This window comes from Lycorma delicatula, chromosome 7, assembly GCF_047948215.1.
Source record: "Lycorma delicatula isolate Av1 chromosome 7, ASM4794821v1, whole genome shotgun sequence".
In the NCBI taxonomy this organism is placed as follows: Eukaryota; Metazoa; Arthropoda; class Insecta; order Hemiptera; family Fulgoridae; genus Lycorma; species Lycorma delicatula.
This window is the reverse complement of record NC_134461.1, coordinates 13,742,133-13,758,816: the sequence shown is the minus strand read 5'-3', so window position 1 is coordinate 13,758,816 and position 16,684 is coordinate 13,742,133. Positions and strand designations below refer to the sequence as shown.

The 16,684-nt window shown below is 30.1% G+C and overlaps 1 protein-coding gene across 2 annotated transcripts in view; it reads right to left on the bottom strand.

The window, feature by feature from the left end:
- The window catches only part of Cyt-b5 (Cytochrome b5), a 79,489-nt gene extending 71,646 nt beyond the window's left edge, over positions 1-7,843 (bottom strand). The window contains exon 1 of one of the 2 annotated variants that reach the window (XM_075371802.1): positions 7,551-7,843. In XM_075371802.1, the coding sequence (XP_075227917.1) occupies positions 7,551-7,667 (117 nt within the window). In that variant the 5' untranslated portion in view covers positions 7,668-7,843. The remainder of the gene's footprint in view (positions 1-7,550) is intronic. The other variant, XM_075371801.1, reaches the window with a different exon arrangement.
- Between the last annotated feature and the right edge of the window lie 8,841 nt (positions 7,844-16,684).

Genomic DNA, 16,684 nt, shown 5'->3' with positions numbered 1-16,684 from the left:
CCTTCATCAGTAGAGTTTCCAGTATTATTATTATTGGAAAAAAAAACAGTACGAATAACAAGCAGTATGAAGCACTTTTAAGCGTGTAACTAAATAATACATTCCACCTATGTTGTGTCCTCATTTAATACATTGTTTTTATCAATTCTGTGCAATTTTAAACTACGGTGTTATAGTGAGTTTTGACATCTCGGTTCTTAAATATTAAGGGTGAAATTTTCATGCTATGGTTTGTTTTTATGAGGTGATTTCCAAAAGCTGATTGCTGCAATGGGTACCTTTTCATTTCTCCTCCTCCCCTGAAAAGTTTGCAAGTTTTCATCTAGAAATAACTCAAAACAGCAGTTAATATTGATATGAATAACCATGTTGGAGAAATAACCCGATAACACACTAACATAATGTTTTACACTGCTCATTATAAACATTCTCCATTTTTACTTATTTTTAATTATTACATACATACATATGTATTTTTATACATTCAAAAAAAAGCATTATTGCTTATAATTAATTAGAGATATAAATTATAAATATAATCTAACCAAACTTAACATGTGCTCGCTTCGTTCACTAACCTAGACTATTAACCAGTAATATACTATTTACCAGTAAACATTACTGTTAGTCTAGATTAGTAAGCGAAGCAAATGTAGGTTAAGTTTTGTTCGATTATATTTATAAAATAAATAAATATAATTATAAAAATGGTAATGTAAATGGTTTTATCGCGTTATTTCTCCAACCTGGTTATTGTTAAAAATCGATATTTCCCGCTATTTGAGTTATTTCCAAGTGAAAAACTTGCAAACGTTTGGGGGAGAGAAACAAAAAAGTATCATGCTTGTATGTTCCTTGTATAGGGCGTCGATGTGCAACTATCTCTCCAAAATGAAATTCAGTAAATCACTGCACAGTTTACGTAGTAAAAACGAGTATATTTGTCAATGTGTTTTCTTAATTTACAAGGGGCATTTGGAAAGTTTTCAACCTGATACTGAAAACACTTGCAATGCAATAAATACAGACCAACAACTTTCCAAAATTTTAATACCTCAGTACAATGAAATTTGTCTAATTCTGAAAAATAAGCAGTTGTCTCACTTTGACCTCCTCATTTGAACTTCCACTGAGCAATTTCTTCAGATTTGTAAAGAAGTAATCACTGTCAAATCAGACAAATGTGGAAGCATTTTAAAGTATAGATGAAATTTTGCAGTAACAACTGAAACATTTGCACAGATGTGTATACATTGATGAAAGAGCACTTTCTTTTTGGCCAAAAATTAATGTTCAGTCTGAACAGCATTCTTCAATCAGTCCAGTAGTAGTAATACTCCTCAGCGATGGCCTGGCTTTTTCAAGGTAGCCTATGAGCATCACACCACAAAAATTTTTAAAAAACCCGTAGCAATGACTTTTCCTGCAGATAGAAATGACTTCATTTTCTTTGGTGCATTTTCACCTGTTCACACCTACTCTTTGGACTGCTGCTTGGTCTCTGGCATGTAATGGTGAATCCATGTTTCATCTACTGTTATAAAACACAGAAGAAATTCAGGAGAACTGCATTTAAATAATGACTCTTGAAACATGTTCAGTCGAATGCGTTTTTAGAAAAGTGTTAACAAATGTTACTGTTGAGCTGAAAGCTTTTTCATACCCAAAATATTGAGTAAATCGTAGTGAATATGGTCTTCTGAGACCATATTACCAAGGTTAATGTATTGTAGTGACATTGTTGTGAGTACCTTCAATCAGCATTCACTTAATACAGTATTGATACTGAAGACAATTTCATCAATTCTAGCAGTTTTTGGGCATCCCAAGCATTTATGATCATGAATGGATGGATGCAAGACCACGTTTAAATTCAACAGCCTACTTTTTTACCATAAAAAACAAAGGGGAAGAATCCTCTGCAGTGTAAATTCATTTTGTATGTCCATCAGAGTTAAAACTTCAATTTATTCATTTTTCAGAAAATGTCAAAAGTTGTTTGGTTTACTTGATCACCACAAACAAGCAATTAAACGCATTTATCTGAAACTTCATAATATGCCATCCAAAGGATCATATTAGAAAAATACCATAGTCATTTGATCATACTTGTGCCACCTGTCAGGTCGCCTCTTGTAGTGTTATGATCTTGTGTATTTTGTCTGCAGTTTTGAAAGTGACATAGCAACCTTTTTTCCTAAAAATATGGACTATTTTATAACTGTGACTATTTCATTAGATGGTGCAATATAAAATATTTAACCACATGTATTTTTTACTTTGTTTAACCATTTCATTAACCATTAACCTGTTAAATTTTTCATGGCGTCTGATTTTTAGCATAGTTGTAAGGTGACGAAGGTATATGTAAAATATACGGCGTGCGTGCGTGTGCATGCAAGCTAATATAATGTACATAAGAAAGCTGCTTAAAGTCACTTCCAGTCATCAGGGAAATTCATGATGCATCATGCTCAGTTATGCTTGTTGCATCATTTAGCTTTGCAGTTACACGTTGGTCAGACTGACATTAATCAGTGCCTTGTTCACTTCTTTACAGAGTGTCTCAAATTGGTGTTTATAAAATAACTAGGTTTTACTTAATATTATATTTGCAAATTTTAAAATCAGTTAAATTTTTACATTATTTTCAAGTAATTTCATATAAAACAATGGAAGAACAATGTTCCTTTGGAACTTGATGTGAATAAGGAGTGTCATAAATCAGTGTATAGCAGTGCAAAAAGAACTCATTAAAATTTGTGAATTTGGTGATGAAAACCAAAAACTTATTGTGTTAATTCAGATGTCACTAGTGTTTATAAATATTTTGAAAAAAGTTTTTGTCAAAATTCAGTCACCTGTATGGACAGTTCCGTTGAGACCCTTTGAGAACTCATAAAAAACCATTAGGAAAAACTTACAACAAAACACTAGAGCAACCTCTTAAAGAACACATTTTTCCAAAATTAAATTTAGTTCCTGGAAAGTTTCTTTGTGTTAACTGTTTCAAAAGCATTTTTTCTCATCAGAACAAAGAACTATATGATGAATGCAAAGACCAAGAGCAATACATTGCACCATATTACAATATTGAACAATTGGATGCTGCTTGTAACATTTTGGGTGTATCACTTCCATCAAAATTGAAAAAATTAAGCACCGATCAAAGGCCATCAGCATTAAAATTTTAAATAAATAAGGTATCTGAAAAATTAAAAAAGAATATTGAATTGTGTTTTGACTCAAAAGTTTCTAAAAATGAAAATCCAGCTCAATCTTCTTCACATGAACTTGATGATCTTATTTTAAATCTAAAAAAAAAAAGTGTTCTTGCTTCTAAAGAAGATAAGGTTAAAATTATCAGTTACTTCCCCACTCTTGGATCAGATCTAAAATAATATCAGAGTTCAATGTGTCTGAGCATTTCGTTAGACTTAACTAGAGAATTAATTATTGAGCATGGCATTCTACCAGAGTTAGGTAAAAGCCATAAAACAGTAATTAGTAACGACAAAATTAAAAAATTTATTTTATGAAGATACAGGCTGTGTTCTGGTAAAAAGGATTGTGTAAGCACGCGTGTTGATGCTGTCAAAGAGCACTAGCAAAGGTTCCTTGTTCTGATAAACTTAAATGAATTGTATGTCTCCTTTAAAAGTGAAAACCCTGAGGGAAATATTAGAAGATCAAAGTTCTGCGAACTCCATCCAAAATGGTGTATCTTGGTTGGTATATTTGGGAATCAAATAGTTTGTCTGCCCCCACCAAAAGAACATCAAATTCGTGATTGATGGTCCCAAATTTTATGTTGATTATAAGGACTTAATAGACAACTTTATTTGTAACAAAGATAACTACAGCTATGATGAATGTGTGCACCAAATGTCCAGGTAAGCAGGCAGTGTTTGACATGCTCAACATTTCTTAAGCGTATGATGTGTTGCCAGGTACAATAATGTACAGTAGGTACTCTGCCCTATCTGCTGAAAGGGCAGAGTTGATTATTGTTCTTTAGACCACAGATGAGTTTTTCGAATCATTAGTAGAAAAATTGGAAAAGCTGAAAACTCACCATTTCATGTCAAAATCTCAAGCTCAGTTTTTCAAGAAGAATGTTTGGTGTTAGCAAAAAACTTTTCATTTCTTGTTCAAGATGAGATACAAAGCTTCTATTGGGTCAACAGACAAGGCACAGTTTACGCTTTTGTGTTCTATTTCAAGGAAAATGATGTATTACAACACAAAAGTATCTGTATTTTAAGTTATCACTTGAAGTACAATACAGCAACATTTTATTGCTTTCAAATAATTTAACAGACCACATCAAAGAAGTACATAAGAACATTAAAAAAACCTCATCTATTTTACTGATGGTGCTTCAAGTCAGTACAAAAAAAAATTTTTTTAATTTGTGCAGTCACAAAAAAAACTTCAACCTTGAGGCCAAATGGCAATTCTTTGGATCATCCCATGGGAAAAACGCCTGTGATGGTATGGGAGTTACAACAAAACAAGAGGTGGCAAAGGCAAGCCTGCCTGCAAAGAACATTAAACAGTCAGATACTAAATGTTGATGAAATTTATTCATTTTGTAATCACAAGCTGAAAAACATCAAGTATTTTTTGATTAAATCAGATGAGATAGCTAAGATTTCAGAAACTATAAAAACCCCATTTTAAATGCTGTGAAAGAGTTGTTAGTACTACAAGCTACCACAAGTATGTTCCTGTGCCAGAAAGCATTGTAAGATGTTACTTTACTTCACACCTCAACAACTACGAAGACCATCCAGTGTCAAGTATTGTACCACTTTCACTTAAGGAAAAACACTCTATTGCTTGTGTGTATGACGATCAGTGGTGGATAGAAAAAGTGGCAGATATTAGCCTTGAAAATGACAATGTGCAGGTTTATTTTTTCCAACCAGCTGGACCACATACATACTTTAAAAAGTCTCAATGAGACAAAGTGTGGGTACCTTTCTGCAAAGTCCTGAGAAAGTTGACACATCACTTGAACTAACTACAGTGACGCAATCTTTACTAAAGTCACACAATCTCAAGTTAATTATCAGAAGAGATATCACGGCTGTTGGTTAACCACACTAAATAAACTTTCATTGCTACAAAAACAGGCTATTTCATTGAAGAATAATTAAAATTTTCCTACAATTTATTTTTTCTTCGGTAGTGTTTAAAAATATAAACCAATATAAAAATAAATATGAATTCTTGAAAAAAGATATGGGCTACTCATTGAAATTTCAGTTGGGTAAGTTTCACAAGCATTTTAGAATCAAAATTGAATTAAGTTACTGGTATTGGTTATCATTAAATTATGACTTATCATTAATAATTTACAAAAAACTATTTTAAAAATGTCAACTTCAACAACATAGGGACTAAATATAAAAAATGTAAAGTGTAAAGAAGACAAGAACCCCCTTGCAGCACTTATTTGGCGAATCAAAATGTTATCACTTTTAAAACGTTTTTCTTGATTTTTGAAAGGTTATAACTTTTTTATTAGTACAAGACACAAGAAACAGTTTTGTTTGCCATAAACATCTACAAAAACACTGTAAGTTGTACAAATTTGAGATTTTTATTACCAAACCCATCAGTTATTTGAAATCAAAATTTGAATTTTTTTTTAAAATTAGTTTTCAAAAACTCATAAAAATTTAGTTGTAAGTATATCACCATTAATATTATTTATGTTAGAACTACTAACATATACCGATGTACAGAAAAATAATTTAAATTATGTATGCCATCCCTGCCTCTTGAATAAATTACCGAAAGTGAAATTTCACCGTTTTTTATGTTCAACTTTATTAGTAATTTTCTCATAGAAAGAGAGATAGATAAATAAACCACTGGACCAATCTTTTACCTTGAGAAAATATGATTAAATTGATTTTGTATCATTCTTCCAGTCTCTTTTATTTATGATGTTTTTTTGTAAACCCTTACAATCACAAAAATAGGTGTGTACATCGTAACAAAAATGGCCGCCACAGATAAACTGCTTAAATGAAAAATTTAAAAAAATAGTTTTAAGGTCCTGAAACATGTAGGAAACAAGTAGGTAAGTTTCAAGAATTGGTCAAGCCACCAGCTTGTTTTTTTTTGGGGGGGACTGACCCAACCATGTCATGTTCAGATTTTTTCTAAGGCCTATTTGTTAGAGTAATCATTGTGTCAGCTGTGACCACTTTTTTAAAATCCATACTAATTCAAAAAATATATTCAAGCAATAATTTTTTGTAACGCAGTCTTTACAGGCAACTCTAAATCCAGAAAAAGATGCTGCTATTACATCATCGAGAAATTATCCTTGTGGGATTAAAACTGTAAATTTCAAATGTGAATTTGTATTTCAATTAAAGAAAAATCTAGAAACTGCAATATAGAATAAAATACAGTTTCATTCTATTGTAGAATATATTATTTCTGCACAAGTTACCAGCATGCAACTGTTATAAAGTTATTCAAAAACAATTAATTCCTCATATTTCTTAAAAAATAGAAATTTTAAGCTGAATTTCTCAAAAATGATCACTACAGTTATAATAAAACTGTAATACATTTACTGTTGAACGGAATAAGTTCTAATTTTTATAAATATTTTCAGCACTTAGGCAGGTAACTTTCATTAAAAAAAACTGGTAAAAATAACTTTTTTAATTTAAATTGTATTTTCATTATCAGGTGTCATGTTTAAAAAATGACACTTATAAAAAGGTCACAAAAATTAGTAAGATACAACCACATTTCAATCACTATTAAAAATAGAGAATCAATCAAAACCTAATGTCTGCATGAATCCTTCAGATTCATCAAAATGGAATACAATGAATGAAAGAGAAATCCCATTCACTAGAAATTAAAAAGATGGAGGTCATAACCAAAATTTATCATTCAAGGATTACTAAACATTTTATTCATAATATGACTAAATGTTGCAGTAAAATTAAAACTGTGATAAAACAGTACCAAGAAATGATATCAGATATAATGGCAATGGGCTTGGCTGAAGGAATTAAAGTGCACTGAATACTGATGATGTTAGATCAGAAACACAATTAACAACGACAGAATTAATACAAAAAGGTCAAATCTCCAAGTCACAGAAAATTCAATATGAACTAAAAATATGCAATAATTTCAAAAGCTTTGACTGAAGAATAGCCCCGTAGATAATAAAGTAGCCTACTTGACATATTTGAAAAACGAAGTACTAAGCCTAAACACACTTCAGAATGAAACCGGTCACTCGTTAATTGTAATAATAAACTATGCTTTCTTTGAAATTCATTGTGAAAAACCTACCGATTCACCGAATCGAAATACAAAGTGCATACAAACTTAATTCTACGTAACCTAAGAATTACGATGAAAATAACGGTAGATAAAACGCAGTCTGAATACCAATACATTGTCCTGAAAACTAAGGTTACATTTTGCACTACAAAATGCCCACAATTTTATATTAATAATACATTCTCATAACGATAAGAGTCAACGTGAGAAAAAGTATTTACCTCATTCAGAAAATCTGTCACATTATAAACCGAATTATGAATAATTATCCATGTATTCTTGCTATCGTTATTTTTTTTTACTTCCTCTAGTCGATATAATGTAGTAGGTAAAGCCATTTCACTATCACTTGTAAAAATAAAGAACTAACGTAGAAAAGATATACTGTACAATTAACCTGAACAAGCTATACTATACAACAAAGCACTCACAAGCAGCTACTATTCTAACACCGCCACAGGTTGTTACGAACAGGTCCCTGTAACAACTAAATCCACGTACGACAGCGGCCAATGTAATGCCGCTCGAATAACGACACTTATAAACAACCAATAGAACGCAAGGACAGAAGATTTGTCAAGTCATGTTTACCTCGAAATTACTTTAATAATCGTTTTAAACAAAATTTAATTATCTCCAACTCTTTCCAGAATTAGAAAAAAAAGGATTTTTAACTTTTATAATCTAAATTAGTTTTTATTTAATAAATTGTTCACAATGAGAGACCCGAATATATTAAACACTTACTGTTAACGTATAAGAAGAACAAATTTCTATAATTTGAATTATTCAGTAGTAATTTTTTAACACTTTCTAAGCTAGTATAATAAAAATATAATATATTTATATTAACATTCCATAATACAATAAAAACTACCCATGATTTTTTTATGTCACACATATATTTTCGTTCTGGCTACACAGAATACGACTTAGACCTTAATAAAAAAGGTAAAAGACAAGAAGCAAGTAAAATAACATCAGTTATAAAAATGCACATTGATTTATGAAATTCAGTCTATGATATATATGAATGGGATAACTGAGTATCAGTGTTTCAATTATATTCATCTTCAAGTGCAATCACACGTGAAACTGTTCATCTTCAAGTGCAATCACTCATGAAACTGTCTTGAAGTAATGGTATAACTAAAAGTTCTTCAGGTTGCACTAATGATAATTATAATGCAAGTAATATTAATAAAATAAGAGACATTTGCAATAGAAATAGCTATGGTTTGGAAATGTATTCAAATGTAAGTTGTGGATAATTATTTTTTTGGTTTCCTCTCACCTCAAAGAGACAGAAGAGAATATCTTAAACTAACTATAACCTAAACCTAAGCAGTTGATGGTTTGATACTAGGAAGTTATTTTTATATGAATTTTAATACTAGATTGTGGATACCGGTGTTCTTTGATGGTTGGGTTTCAATTAACCACACATCTCAGGAATGGTCGAACTGACACTGTACAAGACTACTCTTCATTTACACTCATACAAATCACCCTCATTCAACTCTGAAATAATACCTGATTCCGGAGACTAATAGGAAAAAAAGTTGATGGATTGATGGAGAGTTGTTATATTATAAAATTAATTGCAAAAGATTTATAAATGTGTATGGTGATGGAGCAGATGTATTGCAAATTTCACAGAACACTGTGAGTTCAAAAGTGCAATATCTTATAAAGAAGAGGAATTCAGTCTGTAATTTTTCAGAAAGCTTATGACATATTTCTCAGAAAGGTTTCTGAGAAATATTTTGGCATATTAAATAGTATACACAGTCGACACTAATGGTATTAAATAGTATTTACAAACAGGACTAATGTTAAAATGTTAGTTTACTGATGTGTTCACTGTTTCAACTGTATATGGTATATTTCCACTTTTCTTACCAAATATTGATTACTTTCAGCAGTATTCTTAACGAATGCAACAGCGACAGTCCTCTCTGTCAGCAATTCACAAACTAAATCGAATTACTGAGATAACAACATTGTTTGACACAACACCACGCCAACCAAGTAAAAACTAGCCATCTCTGCAAACTCCCTTCCACTCCACATAAACGTTGTGGCAGAACAGGTGTTGAAAGGGCTGTTTTTAATAAACACAGTTTTGTTCTTACTGCAAACGACACTTGAAAGTTGATCAGACATCATTTTTCATTACTTTTCTTTAATATTTGTGGTTTTTGGATTTAACACTCTTAGCGCCATGTGTATCAATCTGATACATTTTTAGCAATGTCAAAACGGCCACGTGTATAATTTTGATGCACACGTAATGGTCTTAATAAATAAATAAAAAATGTCTGACCTGGGGTGAAGTTTTACTGATTTAGGCGTGGCGCTAAGAGTGTTAAGTTTTATGACATCCGAACATTTCTCAACTGCAGAAACAATTCCAGAACAATGTTTCAAAACCTGCATGGTCCAAGTGAAATTCAGACATATATGGCAGTAGTAATAACATTTATAACATTCAAAGTACTAGTAGTAAAATAAGTGACTTAGACGATTTTATTAATAAATTCTATCACACTCTTAAAATAATTAATTTTAATGAGCGCTGTTTTGAGGATGATAATGAATGTTCTTACTTTCCTTTCACGATCCAGGGACACAAAAAAGTGGGTGGTAATGTTCGTACATGTGTTGACGTGTTTGATGCTTAATAACTTTGACTGGATTAATCTATTTTGATGAAATTTGTCACAGAGACTCGTGTATACAGGGTAATTTTTTGGCAAAATTTGGGGTCAATATTATAATAGAATTTCATTATAATTCACCCTTTCCCACAAAAAAGAAATCTTAGGTAACTTTTTATTGGTACATTTTCAATGGATTTTTTTTAGTGTCTTCTATTTAACGTCATGGTAAATGTAGACAAGTCAAAAAAATTTCTTGGAAGTTGATTCTCGGGTTGGAGGAGCAAAAAAGTAAAATTATATAGATTTTTTAAATTTTTTAAACTTTTTTCATGTCATTAATTTTCCACTATATAATAATAAATAAACAGTGCCAGTTAATTATTATAATTTTGTTGTCAGCTTTTTACTTATTAACTTATGAATGTTTTTGAAGATCTTCAGATGAAGGTTCACATATTCTAATCTATAATTGTATTAATTATATTATGAGATCAGATCTTTCTACTTTCAACAAAGTGTATATATTTGAAGGAGTTATACTGAAGTTCCTAGTTTAAATTTAATAGTGATATACGTTTATAGAATAGTTCAAGTTATCACAAGAGAATTTTTAGAAATATTTTGACAGTTTTTTTGGTTAGAAAACAAAAAATATCATCATAGCCACTTACTTTAACCTACATAATTTGAAAGATAACACCTGATCAACACAGATCAATTATTGAAGGTCATAAATTTTATTTTCCTAAACTGATACAAAATCTACAAGATTAACCAAAAATACTTCTCTATTTGTATTAAGCTTATTAATTTATGTGTTGGTTTATCTGATCATATTATTTAGATTATAGCTCTTCAAAAATATTTACCTGTTCCTTTGTCATCTCATCTCATTTGGAAATGAATTTATTTGGCTAGTGTTACTGAAAGCTTTCTGTTTAAATTGATGCTGAGGCTTATAGTTTCCTTGGACAAAATGTGTTGATATGTTGATATTAACTACAATAAATTTTTAGAAAAACCATTCTTTTCCCAGAAAACTAATTGAAAAATAAATGGAGGAAAAATGTGATCGGATTACAGGTGACATTAAATTATCAGATTAAAAACTTCTACTTGTGTCCAGTCTAGGATACAAAAGGTTAAAAACCCTTGAAGACGTATTTTCAAATAAGGCCAATTACAGCCTACAGAGTTTTTCAGTAATGCAATTTAGACAAATTTAATCGGTTTAATTTAAATAAATGAAATTTATAATAATCCAGTAAAATAAGTAAATAAATTAAATATGGCTGCATTTTTTTTATTTTTGAAATTGCACCTTGAAATGTTGAATGCAGAACTACGTATAGTTAATTTTAATTGTTAAAATATATTACTGTTTTACTTAAAATTGATGTACAGTTATAGTATTACACTGTTTAATTTTATACAACATAATTCTTATTTGACATAAGCTTATTACTGTTGTTTTTTTTTTTTTCAGTCTAGTCATCATTGTGATTAACCGAACAATAGACATTGCTGAGTGTGTTTTTATCAAATTTAATGTTTGTGTGAATTTCACATTATTGAAATATTCATATCTTGGTTATGCTATTCTATATAAAACTTGGAAAACTACAAGTTCTATATAAAACAGGTTTTATACAAAAAACAAGCTCTATATAAAACTTGGAAATTTAAAATTTCTGGTTTCTTAATATGTATGAGATCTGTAAATAAAGTAATAAACTGGTTCAGAAATACTTTTTACTTACAACCCAATTATACATGGATTCTATCACCTTCAAAATAGTTCCCTTGGTTTCCCAACTTGGAAATAATTCAAATGGTTTTCCCATTCTTCATAGCAGTACTGGAACGCAGAAACTGGAATATCCTTGAGATGGTCAGTTACATTTTTCTTTAATGTTTACTGCTATTCCAAAATGGTGTCCTTTGCGGTGTTCTTTTTTAAATTGGGAACAGGAAAAAGTCAAAGGGACTCAAGTTAGGTAAATAAGGTGGTTGAGGAACTACAAGAATGTTTTCCTTTTACAAAACTCATTAATTGAGAGTGCAAAGTGACAAGGTGCATTGTCATGATGCAGCTTCCAGTTGTCTTTGATGGCTGGTCTCATGTGGACAACTCTTTTCCACAGTCTTTCAAGAATTATTCGGTTAATATTGATTTATAGTCTGTCCTGTAGGCAAAATCTCCTTATGGACAACACCATTACTATCGAAGAAACAAATTAGCATGGTTTTGATTTGCTCATTTTTTCTCAAAGTGTGCCACTCCTTGCTCTGGAATTTTGTTTCTGGGTCTTACTCATATATCCAAGATTCATCACCAGTAATAACATTTTTTAGAAAATCTGGTTCAGTTTCAATTCGCCCTAGAAGATCGTGGCACACTTCCACCCTGTTATTTTTCTGTTCAACAGTGAGGTTTCTTGGAGCCAATTTTGCACAAATTTTTTTCATGTCCAATTCTTTTGTCAAAATTTGATAAACTGTGGTATGGTTCAAATTCAATTATTCTGACAGTTGATCGCTGGTTGTACCACATTAAGTCTATCATTTGCTCAACATTGTCATCACTTTTTGATGTCAACGGTCTTCCAGAATGTGGATCAGCCGCAACTTATTCTTGGCCATCTGAAAATGATTTAAACCACCTAAACTCTTGGGCTCGTGACAGAGTGTCATCTCCATACACCCATTTCAATTTTGAAAAAGTTTCAGTAGCATTCTCACCAAGTTTAACACAAAACTCGATTGTACAACATTACTCATAATTAGCATCACTCATTTTTGTAACACACAACAAAAATTCATTTCATGAAAAGTTTCTTTACATCTCATGTGGCAACAATAGACTAAAAATATTAATATCTAATATAAATCAGCTGTTCACATAGCCATATGTTTACTAATAACTTTACAGTGTTGCCACTTTGGCTGTGAAATAAAACTAGTCCCATTAATTTATTAACAGACATCATACGTCCTGCTTAAATGAGGTGATTTGTAAAAGTGACATCAACACATTTATCTATGTATCTTGTCTGACATACCTATCCACAACACATTAAATCAACTACTCAGAACCTTGCAGCCAGTAATTATGGTAAAAAATAAATACAATAAAACATTTAGCAAAAGTAAATGCCAGTGCACCTCATCAAATAAAATGCATACCTAGTGAAAAAATACACAATCTTAAGGTAAAGGCATGGTGAGCTGGTCACAGTGATAATAAAAAGGTGATCTACTCTGCTGCATTGTATGAGGCACAAAGAATATTGGTAAGATTATAGCTTTAAAATTTTAATATTTTAATGCCGAAATATATAACTAAAGTGACATACCGATGTAATAGTATTATGTAATTAGCGCAAGAGTGTAACAAGATCAGAAACAATAAATAGAAAAAAAGTGTTTTTTTTTTGCTTCCACCGCCTTATGAGGACAAGAATAAGACCAAACACCATCAGAAAATATCTTACCTACCTAAAGGATATTAAATTTTATAAAAAAATTTACTTACACTTTGAGTAAAATTTTTTAATGCGGGACTCACATGAGGTCTGTATCTCCCTGCCACTTGACGAAATTTAAATGACATCAATGGTCCATATATAGGAATTATTGCATCAAATTTCATCCTACATACTTACTTCCTCCAGAATTTTTCAATGTTAAATTAGTTTTTAGATAAATGGATCATGAAATACCAAGATCTGCAAAAATATTAACATGTGAAATTTGATTGGATTACCATGCTAAATAGTGTAATGTATAGCAGTAGTGTGCTATATAACCAGGAAAGTAAATACGCATAAAAATAAAAATGTAAATATTTCTTAAGTCTGAGCAAAGGTAGCAGGATCTAAGAGATTATGTAAATGACATACTTTAATTGTTAGAAATCAACAGTAATAGCTTTAGGCTAGTGATATAACTATGAAACATTTTAGAAGGGAGGAGAGTATAAAAAAGTTACCTTTTAATCAAATCTTTTATCTTTCAATTTTATTTAAGACTATCAAATATTAAATAATAATATACTTACTTTACACAATTTATATTCATACAGAAAATAAATACAAGCTATGCTACTGATTTCTTCAGTTAAAATCTAAGTTTATTTTTAATTTTTAAATCTTCAGGACTAGGCAAACCTGAATGTAATCAAAACCTACACATCATAGTATATTCTACAGAATGAATTAAGATTATTTAACATCCCTTAGAAAATTAAAATTACTTATAAAGATCAAAACCGGAGATAATAAAAAACGTTTTAAATCAAAAAGCGAGCCAACACTGGATGCGTCAACACCAGGTACAATATAACATGAATTATTTTGGTATTATATCCAGTTTTTCCCTCCTGCGTTAATTACCTAAAGTCTGTATAGTGTTATGTCTTTTTTTTGTGCAATACAGAGATGAATCCTCACTTCTCAGTGAAACAAATAAATTAATAAAATTTTCATAAATAAAAACTGTATTATAAAGTTTAATAGAATTTAAGATTCTTAAATGAATTTGTAGATAGCTAAGTAAAATGTTGGCTTAACTGAATAAAAATTGTTATTAGTGAGCAGTTAAACAAATATATTTTTTTACTAATATAAATAGGGAAGAATTAAATTAAAACACATAATTTAAAATGAATAACACTGATAATAAAAATATATAATTTTATTTACATTAAGAGTAAAAGAAAAAATACTAAAATTGTTTAAAATACACTTACAAAAATTACTAATATGTGTAGCAACGTATATTATAATTTACTTTTAAAATATCACAACAAATAAGATAACATAATTAAGAACATAAACAAATAGAAATAAAAACTAAATCTACAAAACAATAAATAAAAAAAGATGGCACAGTCAAGATATTAAATTAAATTTTAATAATGAAATTAATTAATATAAATGTGTAAACAATTTATTGTTAGATATATCAACAGAAATTATGATTTGTTTGAAACAATATTCTAAATTATGTTTAATATTCAACAAATTGTAACAGTAAACATAGTGAAAAGTAACAATTTGCTAAGGATATACAAAACATACAGTCTTCACAGTCTGGTTAAAATGCCTACTGCTGTCACATTAGCTCCACCATATCAATGGTCCACTCTTTCGTGGATGCATAATCATATTCGTTTTTTCTTTTTTATCCAGGTGAAGAATATGTCTAAGTATTTTCATTAAATCAGGAAAACTATTACATTCTCTTATTACCTGAAAATCAAATGAGGGTTATTATGATCACAAATTGAACCAACATGATAAAGAGTAATAATGCCTCAATGCGGTTAATTATTTCCACCGACTGGGTTGGTCTAGTGGTGAACGTGTCTTCCCAAATCAGCTGATTTGGAAGTCAAGAGTTCCAGCATTCAAGTCCTAGTAAAGTCAGTTATTTTTACACAGGTTTGAGTACTAGATCATGGATACTGGTGTTCTTTGGTGGTTGGGTTTCAATTAACCACACATCTCAGGAATGGTCGAACTGAGACTGTAAAAGGCTACACTTCATTTACACTCATACATATCACCCTCATTCATCCTCTGAAGTATTATCTGAAAGGTAATTAACAAGGCTAAACAGGAAAAAAGAAAGGTTAATTACTTTCTAAAAGTCAGCATCTTACATTTCATAGAAAATTTCATCAGGCTCAGATTATATACTGGCTATTCAGTATCAGGTCCAAATATATCAGTATTTAGTATAGAAGAAAAATAGTCCTGACTCACAGGAGAAGGTGAAAACACCAAAATGTTTACCAATGAAAAAAGTTAATTACAGATATTTCAGAAAATGTCAATACTTATAAAGAAACTATGAGAAACTTTTATTGTATAATTGTAACACAGTATTTTCATGAAGCTCAGTCAACATTAATTGAGTTAAAGAAAATGCATACAAGTGCGTGCAAAATGGGTCAACAACAACGACAGAAAGTGATAAAGGCAGAGAAAATCTGCAGATGAACAAAAGTTTATCCTGTTAATTAAATATTTTATAATAATGAAATATACCATCATAATGCATTTACATCCATAATGAGGTAAATGTTTTCTTTTTTTAAATAACACTAAAAATTAAAAATATAATTAATTAATACAAAATTCATTTTACAATATATATATGTACATATTTAAAGAATAATTTATTAATAAGCATTATCATAGCAGTAGAATTATTATAAACAATTAATTGAAGATAATCATTAACCGCTATTTTCCTTTTTTTTAAATCACAAACATTTTCGGAGTACGCAATGCTTTATCAGGTGAGCAATATACTATTATAAAATTAATCATACTTTAAAACTTTACAGGTAATCTCAGTCAATGAGCGATTTAAAAACCAATTAACAGTGTACAAGACCACTGCTATTGCCATCTGGTGGTTATGAATTTAATCAAAATAAATTAAGTAAATTTTATTATTTTCCGAATCCATTCATTATTACCAAATTTTATTACTTTATTTATAATACTACAATTATTATTTTTTTTTTTACTACTTTTATATTTTCACAAGTTTGGGCTATTGATTTTTACTTTCTTGTACGAAGTAAAGGAAGAACTGTGATCGCGAAGAATTTCGGTTGTCAGATTTCAACGGAGACTACAGTAGTTGTATAACTGCGCATGCTAAATGAAATAAACCAA